Source organism: Myotis daubentonii, chromosome X (assembly GCF_963259705.1).
Source record: "Myotis daubentonii chromosome X, mMyoDau2.1, whole genome shotgun sequence".
In the NCBI taxonomy this organism is placed as follows: domain Eukaryota; kingdom Metazoa; phylum Chordata; class Mammalia; order Chiroptera; family Vespertilionidae; genus Myotis; species Myotis daubentonii.
In genome coordinates, this window is record NC_081861.1 from 98,952,426 (window position 1) to 98,963,474 (window position 11,049).

The 11,049-nt window shown below is 39.4% G+C and overlaps 1 protein-coding gene across 1 annotated transcript; it reads left to right on the forward strand.

Moving 5' to 3' along the window:
* Nucleotides 1-2,196: 2,196 nt before the first annotated feature.
* On the forward strand, nt 2,197-2,965 carry LOC132225176 (protein jagunal homolog 1-like). The gene has a single exon (XM_059680463.1). It carries the CDS (start codon nt 2,331-2,333, stop codon nt 2,808-2,810), a length of 480 nt encoding a protein of 159 aa, XP_059536446.1. The 5' UTR covers nt 2,197-2,330; the 3' UTR covers nt 2,811-2,965.
* The last annotated feature ends 8,084 nt before the right edge of the window (nt 2,966-11,049 follow it).

Below are 11,049 nucleotides of genomic sequence, written 5' to 3' on the forward strand. Positions count from 1 at the left end.
ACTGAGGCTAGCGACATATCAGAGAAAGAATTCAGAGTAATGTTTATAAGGATGCTCAAAGGCTGGATGACAAATACACACAACTCAATGACAAACACACAACTCATTGAGAATTATAAGGAGCTTAATAAGAATGTCACCAACATGAAAAGGAACCAAGAGGAGATGAAGAATGACATAGTTGCAATAAAGAACAAAATGGGAGGCTTAAATAGTAGACTACAAGAGGCTGAGGACTGCATCAGTGAATTAGAAGACAAGGTAGGAAAAAACACACAAACACAGCAGCAACTGGAAAGAAGATTTAAAAAGCAAGAAGAGAGCCTAAGGGAGCTTTGGGACAACACAAAACAAAACAATATTCACATAAGAGGGATACCAGAAGGATAGGAAGAGAAGAAAGGAATAGAAAATCTGTTTGAAGAAATAATGACAGAAAACTTGATATTGGCAAGAAAAATACTATGCAAGTGCAAGAAGTACATACAGTCCCAACCAAGATGAACCCCAAAAGACAGACACCAAGACACATCATAATTAAATTGGCAAACATCAACGACAAAGTAAGAATCTTAAAGGCTGCCAGAGAGAGACAGAGAGTTACTTACAAGGGAGCACATATTAGAATATAAAATGAGTTTTCAACAGAAACACACCAGGCCAGAAGGTAATGGAATGAAATATGCAAAGTAATGCAAAGCAAGGGACTGAATCCAAGAATGCTATACCCAGCAAGGCTATCATTCAAAATTGAAGGTGGAATCAGGAGCTTCACAGATAAAAAAGGGCTAATAGAGTTTATTACTACCAAGCCAGCAATGCAAGAAATGCTAAAGGACTGCTGTAAAAAGAAGAAACACAAACATTAAGAATAAAAATGATGACAAACAAGCACTTATCAATAATAACATTAAATGTAAATGGAATAAATGCTCTAGTCAAAAGACAGAGGGTAGATGAATGGATAAGAAAACATGAACCATATATTTGCTGCCTACAAGAAACCCACCTCAGAACAAAGCATTCCCACAGACTGAGAGTGAAGGGATGGAAAAAAAAATTCAGGCAAATGGAAATGAGAAAAAAGCTGGGGGTGCAATACTCATTATCTGACAAAATAGACCTCAAAGTAAAGGCCATAACAAGAGATAAGTAAGGCCATTGCATAATACTAAAGGGAGCAATTCAAGAAGAAGATATAACTCTGGTAAACATATATGCACCCAATACAGGAGCACCCAAATACATAAATCAACTTCTGGAAGATATCAAGGGAGAGATCAATAGCAATACAATCATAATGGGGGACTTTAATACCCCACTGACACCACTGGATAAATCCTCTAAATAAAACATCAGCAAAGAAACAGGAATCCTAAATGACTCACTAGATCAGAGGGAATTAATTGACATCTTCAGAATATTTCACCCCAAAGCTACAGAATATACATTCTTCTCAAGTGCACATGGGACATTTTCAAAGATAGACCACATATTAGGACACAGGGAAAGTCTCTTCAAATTTAAAAGGATAGAAATCATAACAAGCATTTTCTCAGATCACAATGGCATAAAACTAGAAATCAACTACAATAAAACAATGAAAAAAATCAAACACTTGGGGGCTAAATAGCATGTTATAAACAATAATTGGGTTACCAAAGAGATCAATGAAGAACTAAAAAGCATCCTGGAAACAAATGACAATGAAAACACAATAATCCAAAATCTATGGGACACAATGAATGCAGTCCTGAGAGGGACGTTCATAGCTCTACAGGCCTACCTCAAAAAAACAAGAAAAACTGGTAATAAATTATCTAACCTTACAACTTAAAGAATTAGAAAGGGAGCAACGAAAAAAAAGCCCACAGTATCCAGAAGGAAGTAAATAATAAAGATCAGAACAGAAATAAACAACATAGAGACCAAAAAAACAATAAAAAAAGAACAGTGAAACCAAGAGCTCATTCTTTGAAAGGATAAATAAGATTGATGAACCTGTAGCCAGATGATGAACCAAGAAGCCAAGAGAGAGGATCCAAATAAACAAAATCAGAAATGAAAGAGGTGAAGTAACAACTGACCTTACTGATATACAAAGGATTGTCAAAAAATACTATGAGAGAGGGGCCGGAAATTGTTTGCACAGACCCGTGTGATGGCTGGGGTTCTGGAGCTGAGACTGTGTGAGGAGGGTCTACAGGAGGCAGGGGAGCTGCGCGAAGGACTCTGGGGTTCGGGGCAGGGCCAGGCCAATGGCGTCTCAGGCAGGCCCCTGAGCTGCCAGCACTGATGGCAGCGACTTTCAGCACCGGGAGTGCGTCGCCATGCACTACCAGATGAGTGTGACCCTCAAGTATGAAATCAAGAAGCTGATCTACGTGCATCTGGTCTTATGGCTGCTGCTGGTTGCCAAGATAAGTGTGGGACACCTGAGGGTCTTGTCACATGATCAGGTGGCCATGCCCTATCAGGGGGAGTACCCATATTTGCTGAGCATTGTGCCCTCCCTCTTGGGTCTCCTCTCCTTCCCCCGCAACAGCATTAGCTATCTGGTGCTCTTCATGATCAGCATGGGGCTCTTTTCCATCGCCCCTCTCATTTACAGCAGCATGGAGATGTTCCCTGCCGCACAACAGCTCTATCGCCATGGCAAGGCCTACTGCTTCCTCTTTGGGTTTTGTGCCATCTCCGTCATGTACCTGGTGTTGGTGCTGGCAGTTCAAGTGCATGCCTGGCAGTTACACTACAGCAAGAAGCTCCTAGACTCTTGGTTCACCAGCACAGAGGAGAAGATGCGTAAATGAAGCCTGCGGATGGATTGATCCCTGGGGTGAATCCTAGCCCTCCCGTGGAGAAGAATGAGAGGGTAGAAGAGCTGTTCTAAAATCTCTGTTGTAATTTTGGCAGCTGTGACCTTGACAACTGGTGCAAACTAAGCCCAAATTATGGAAAGCTGCTATTGTTGATAAGGGGTTAATCTCCGACATTTACAGGGAACTCATGAAAAGTAACAAAAGGAAGACAAACAACCCAATCAAAAAATGAGCAACGGATCTAAATAGATACTTTTCAAAAGAAGACATAAGGAAGGCCAAGAGACATATGAAAACATGCTCAACGTCACTAATCATCCGATAGATGGAAATCGAAATGACAATGAGGTACCATTTCACATCTGTCAGAATGGCTACCATCAACAAATCCACAAATGACAAATGCTGGCGAGGATGCAGAGAAAAAGGAACACTTATGCATTGCTCTTGGGAATGCAGACTGGTGCAGCCACTGTGGAGAACAGTATGAAGTTTCCTCAAAAAACTAAAAATGGAACTCCCATTTGACCCTGTGATCTCACTTCTAGGACTATATATCCCAAGAAACCAGAAACACCAATCAGAAAGGATATATGCACCCCTGTGCTCATAGCAGCACAATTTACAACAGCTAAGATTTAGAATCAGCCTAAGTGCCCATCAGCAGATGAGTGGATTAAAAAACTTTGGCACATCTATGCAATGGAATACTATGCCGTAGTCAAAAGGAAGGAACTCCTACCATTTGCAACATCATGGATGGAGCTGGAGAGCCTTATGCTAAGTGAAATAAAATTAGTCAGCAAAAGATAAATATCACATGATCTCACTCATTTGTGGACTATAATGAACAATATAAACCGATGAACAAAAACAGATCTAGAGACAGAGAAGCATCGATCAGATGCTCAAACCTCAGAGGGAAGGTAGGGGAGGGTGGGGGTAAAGGGGAGAGATCAACCAAAGGACTTGTATGCATGCAGATAAGCATAAGCGATGGACGCAGACAACAGTGGGTGAGGGTGAGGGCAAGACTAGGGTGATAAGGGCACAATGGGTGGATAAAGACACATTTGTAAAACTTAATCAATAAAAATTGTAAAAAGAAAAAAGATCAGAGTGGAAATAAATGACAACAGACTCCACAGAAATACAAAGGATTGGAAGAAAATTACATTCCAACAAACTGGTCAAACTGGAAGAAATGGACTATTCCTAGAAAAACGCGACCTTCCAAAACTCAATCAGGAAGAATCAAAATATTTGACTAGACCAATAACTATGGAGGAAATTGAAGCAGTAATAAAAAAAATTCCAGCAAACAAGTGCCTTGGGTCAGACTGCTTCACAGGGGAGTTTTATCAAACATTCAAAGAAGAACTAAAACCTACCCTCCTCAAATTATTCCAAAAACTTCATGATGACGGAACACTTCCAAGCTCTTTTTATGAAGCCAGCATTACCCTAATCCCAAAACCAGATAAAGACAATATATAGAGAATTACAGGCCAATATCCCTCATCAACATAGTTGCTAAAATCCTCAATAAAATCCTAGCAAATCTGATCTAGCATTACATTAGAAAGATCATACACCACGAACAAGTGTGATTTATTCCAGGGATGCAAGACAGAAATCACATAATCATAACTGATGCAGAACAAGCATGACAAAATCCAACACACTTTCTTTATAAAAACTCTCAGTGAAGTAGGAACAGAAGAATCATACCTCAACATAATAAAAGCCTTATATGTCAAACCTACAGACAAAATCATACTCAATGGGCAAAAACTAAAACCATTTACCCTAAGAACAGGAACAAGACATGGATGTCCATTTTAACCACTCCTAATTGACATAGAACTGGAAGTGCTAGCCATAGCGATCAGACAAGAAAAAAAAATAAAAGGCATCCAAATTGGAAAGAAGTAAAACTGTCATTATTTGCAGATGATATGATATTGTGCATTGAAAATCCTAAAGACTCTATCAAAAAACTACTAGACCTAATACATGAATTTGGCAATGCAGCAGGACACAAAATTAACACTCAGAAATCAATGGTTTTTTATGCACCAATAACAAATTCACAGAAAGAGAATCCCCTTTACCATTGCAACAAAAAATTAAGATAGTTAAGAATAAACTTAACTAAGGAGGTAAAAGACCTGTAATTGGAAAACTACAGGACACTGAAAAAAGAAATAAAGGAAGACATAAACAAATCGAAGACCATACCATGTTCATGGATTGGTAGAATCAACATCACTAAAATGTCCATAATTCCCAAAGCAATCTATAGATTCAATGTAATCCCCATTAAAATACCAATGACATATTTTATAGACCTAGAACAAACTCCAAAAATTAATTTGGGATGAAAAAAGACACTGAATAGCCACAGCAATCCTGAGAAGAAAAAACAAAGCGGAAGGGATCCCAATACCAGATATCAAGGACTTAACATAAGTCGGGAAACCATAAAAATCTTAGAGGAATCCACAGGCAGCAAAATATCAAACATATGTTGTAGCAATGTCTTTACTTGTACAGCTCCTAGGGCAGTGATGGTGAACCTATGACATGCGTGTCAGAGGTAACAAGTGAATTCATTTTTTTTGGTTAATTTTTCTTTGTTAAATGGCATGTAAATATATAAAATAAATATCAAAAATATAAGTCTTTGTTTTACTATGGTTGAAAATAGCAAAATTTTTCTATGTGTGACACGGCACCAGAGTTAAGTTAGGGTTTTTCAAAATGCTGACACGCTGAGCTCAAAAGGTTCACCATCACTGTCCTAGGGCAATGGAGACTAAGGAAAAATTAAACAAATGGGACTACCTCAAAATATAAAGCTTCTGCACAGAAAAAGAAACAATAAACAAACAACAAGAAAGCCCACGGTGTGGGAGAACACATTTTCCAAGGTTATATCTGATTAGGGCCTGCTCTACAAAATTTATAGGGAATTCAAACATGTTAACAAAAGGAAGATAAACAATCCAATCAAAAAATGGGCAAAGGACCTAAATAGACACTTTTCGAAAGCGGACATACAAAAGGCCAAGAGACATATGAAAACATGCTCAATGTCACTAATCATATGAGAGGTGCGAATCAAAATAATGAGATACCATCTCAGATCTGTCTGAATGGCTATCATCAACAACACAACAAATGACAAGTGCTGGAGAGGATGTGGAGAAAAAGAAACCCTCTTGCACTGCTGGTGGCAATGCAGACTGGTGCAGCCACTGTGGAAAACAGTATGGAATTCCCTCAAAAAACTGAAAATGGAACTTCCATTTGACCCAGTAATCCACTTCTAGGAATATATTCCAAGAAATCATAAACACCAGTCAGAAAGGATATTTGAACCCCCATGTTCATAGCAGCACAAATTACAATAGCTAAGATTTGGAAACAGCCTAAGTGTCCATCAGCAGATGAGTGGATTAGAAAACTGTGGTACATCTACACAATGGAATACTATGCTGCTCTGAAAAGAAGGAAATTCTTACCACTTGCAAGAGCATGCATGGACCTCGAGAGCATTATGCTGAGCGAAATTAGCCAATCATTCACAGATCTAGAACGAACTCTCCGAAAACTCATCTGGAATAAAAAAAGACCCCGAATTGCTGCAGCGATCCTGAGAAAGAAGAACAAAGTAGGTGGGATCTCAATACCAGATATCAAGCTGTATTACAAAGCCACTGTTCTCAAAAATGCCTGGTACTGGCACAAGAACAGACATAGAGATCAATGAAATAGAATAGAGAACCCAGAAATCGACCCGAACCAATATGCTCAATTAATATTTGACAAAGGAGGCAAGAACATATAATGGAGTCAAGACAGTCTCTTCAATAAATGGTGTTGGGAAAATTGAACAGTAACATGCAAAAAAAAATGAAACTAGACCACCAACTTACACCATACACAAAAATAAACTCAAAATAGATAAAGGACATAAATGTAAGACAGTAAACCATAAAAATACTAGAGGAATCCAAAGGCAACAAAATCTCAGACATATGCCAAAGCAATTTCTTCACTGATACTGCTCCTAGGGCATTGGAAACTAAAGAGAAAACAAACAAACGAGACTACATCAAAATAAAAACTTCTGCACAACAAAAGAAACCATCAAAAAACAACAGAAAGCCCACTTCCTGGGAGAACATATTTGCCAACGTTATCACCGATAAGGGTTTAATCTCCAACATTTATAGGGAACTCATACAACATAACAAAAGGAAGATAATCCAATCAAAAAATGGGCAAAGGACCTAAACAGACACTTTTCAAAAGAGGACATTCAGAAAGCCAAGAGAGATATGAAAACATGCTCAAAGTCACTAATCATTGGAGAGATGAAACTCAAAACAACAATGAGGTATCATCTCACACCTGTCAGAATGGCTATCATCAAAAAATCAACAAAGAAGAAGTGCTGGAGAGGATGCAGAGAAAAGGGAACACTAGTGCACTGCTGGTGGGAATGCAGACTGGTGCAGCCACTATGGAAGACAGTATGGAGTTTCCTCAAAAAGTTAAAAATGGAACTCCCATTTGACCCAGTGATCCCACTTCTAGGAATATATCCCAAGAAACCAGAAACACTAATCAGAAAGGATATATGCATCCTTATGTTCATAGCAGCACAATTTACCATAGCGAAGATCTGGAAACAGCCTAAGTGCCCATCAGCAGATGAATGGATTAGAAAACTGTGGTACATCTACACAATGGAATACTATGCTGCTATAAAAAAGAAGGAATTCTTACAATTTGGAACAGCATGGATGTAACTGGAGAGCATTATGCTAAGTGAAATAAGCCAGTCAATGGAAGAAAACTACCTCATGATCTCACTCATTTATGGATAATAAATACCATTATAAACTGATGAACAAAAATAGATACAGGGGAAGAGCAGCATCTAACAGACTGTCAAACTACAGCAGGAAGGCCAGGGAGGGTTGGGGGTGGGACGAGGGGTAAGAGATCAACCGAAGGACTTGTATGCATGCATATAAGCATAATCAGTGGACACAAGACACTGGGGGGTAGGGGAGGCCAGGGGAATGTCAAGGGAAAAAAAGGAGACATGTGTAATACTCTTTGTAATACTTTAAGCAATAAAAAAATAAAAAAAAATTTAAAAAAAGAAATTAGCCAGAGAAAGATAAATATCACATGATCTCATTCATTTGTGAAATATAACAACATAAACTGATGAAAAATAATCGAACTAGAGTCATAGAAGCATTGAACAGACTGTACAACCTATGAGGGAAGACAGTGGGTGAGGTGTAAGAGATCAACAAAAGGATTTGTATTCATGCATATGAGCATAACCAATGGACACAGAAAGGGAAGGTGAGTGCATGTTCTGGGGGTTGTGATTGGCTGGGGAGAGGTCAGTGGGGGGAAAAGGAGACTTATGTAATACTTTAAACAATAAAGAATTTAATTTTTTTTTTAAAAAAAGAGCTTCCACACAGCAAAAGTAACCATCAATACAACAAAAAGAGAGCCCACTGTATGGGAGAAACATATTTGGCAATGATATATCTGATAAAGCATTAATATCCAAAATATATAAGGAACTCATACAACTTAACAAAAGGAAGATGAACAATCCAATTAAAAAATGGGCAAAGTACCTAAATAGACACTTATCCAAAGAGGACATACAGATGTCCAAGAGATATGAAAAAGTGATCAAATCACTAATCATCTAAGAGATGCAAATCAAAATGACAATGAGGTACCATCTCACACCTGTCAGAATGTCTACCATCAACACATCATGTGGGAAGAGCCCAGGAGATCTATCTCAGTGCAGTGGCGGATGCAATGGCATGAGCTCACTCTGCCTGTACAAGCTTCCTTGGCACACCAGGAAGTGGTAACGCCCGCCTAAGCAAGCCTCCTAGAGCCACTGCACAGTACCCTGATCTTTCCTACCTTTGGCTGCCCTAAGGATTGTGTAAACTTCTGATTGGTCCAAAATGTTATATATACTGCTGCACTTACACAATAAACTTAGATCTGCGTCACTGAACCTGGTTTCCGGAGTCGTGCATGCCTCATTAGGGCTCCGTTGTCCTCACCCCCGAGGGACTCCCTGCTTCAACATCAACAAATGACAAATGCTGGTGAGGATGTGGAGAAATGGGAACCCTCGGACACTGGTAGTGGGAATGATGACTGGTGCAGCCATTATAGAAAACAGCATGGAATTTCCTCAAAAAATTAAATATGGATCTGCCATTTGACCCAGTGATCCTACTTCTATGAATATATCCCAAGAAACCCGAAGCACCAATCAGATAGAATGTATGCACCCCTATGTTCATAGCAGCACAATTTACAATAGCTAGAGTGCCTGCCTATGAGTAGATGAGTGGATAAAAAAGCTGTGGTACATTTATATCATGGAATACTATGCAGCAGTAAAAACAAACAATCTGCTATCCTTTGAGACAGCATGGAGTGCCTGGAGAGTATTATGCTTAGTGAAATAAGTCAGTCTGAGAAAGACAAGTATCACATGATTGCACTCATATGTGGAATCTAAGTAACAAAATTAACTGATGAACATAGTGGATCCAGAGACTTGAAGCATGGAACAGAGTATAGAATCTCAAAAGGAATGGGGGAGGGTGGGTGGGTAGGAGATAATCAACCAAAGACCTTGTAAGCATATATACATAATCCATGGACACAGACAATAGGGTGTTGAAGGCCTGGAGCATTGTGGAGGACATCAATGGTGGAAAAGAAGGGATATATGTAACCCTTTCAACAATAAAGAATAATTAATTTAAAAAAGGAATAAAAAAGAAATGGCCTGGTACCTTGCTTGGTCAGTGGGTCATGGCAATCTTTCAAGGCAAGTAAGGAATGAAAGTTGCTTTCTGGAGAGAAGGCAAGGAATGAACTTCAAGACATTCGGGAACTTCAAGAATGTGAAGAATTCACCCAAGTATACAGGTACTACAGGAAAGCCTGGTGGCAGTTAGTTGGCTCAGCTTCTTTGCCTTGAAGGGCTAAATAAAGATCAATAAATAAAGATCATGAGATTCCAGCAAAGCAGGTTTTAAAAAGCCTATATAATCAATTGATATTCTTATTGTATTCATGCAAACAACCAGATCACACTGTAACTATACTTAGTGCAGTGAATAAATCAGTCTTAATTTTGTTCCTTAATAAAAATAAGGATGATTTTTGCAGGAAGCCACCACTTTCCCAATACTGTCATAGAGTGCACCAAGGAACATGGAAGGCCTATGGACCTTGGGCATTAGCAGGGCTGTGTTGTGATAGTGGTGGCTCAAGGCAATTCCCTAACCTGATAATCCTTTTACTATTTACCAAACTTTACCTTTGGTTGATACTGCCTGTATGAATTGCTAAAGGGCAAATGTGTATTCAAGTGAATAAAAGCATACAGGACCCAGTTTCGGTGTGCTCTTCACAAAAGAGACACCCCTGGCCCCCAATGCCTTCTAAATTCATATTTCTTGTATAGCATTTTCAGTTGTGCGTCGGACCCTCCTTCAGATCCTAAACCATAGCCATGCAGGTTGTGGCAATCTGGTGCCCAAATAGGAATCTAGAGGAGAATATTCGCCTGAGTGAAAAATGAAGTGAAAAAGGAAAAGTGGAAATTCACCGGAAAGGTGGGAAGTTCACTGCACACAAAGCCCGCACCAGCTTTAGAGTCGGAGTCATGACCATAAGTGGACGAGGAACGTTTTGATTCAGCCAGGTTATAATGGGGAAGAATTTGAGTAAAAGGCAAAAATATGATTGTAAATTTTTAGTTTGCATGCTCAAGGATAAAAGAATTAAGGTGTCAAAAGGTACTCTCTTAAATCAGGCTCAAGGAAAACGAGTGTCCTTGTTATTAAGTTGGAGAGAGCCCAGGATTGGATACATGCAGATGTGTGATGAGATAATGGACTCCCCCTGGCATTTCTAACAGATCAGCGTGCCAGACACAGATACTGGCTTCTCCCTGAATCAACACGACCCCCACACAGATACTGACTCCTTCCTGAATATCCCTGCTGACCCCCTGCAGCGGAAACTTCCTCAGCTGAATACCTCAGCTCATGTCCCTGCCCCTCACCCAACCGCAGTATATAAAAATCGCCCCCCTCCCTCTTGGTGCAAATCCACGTGCCTTGTCTTTGGGGTTCGTGGG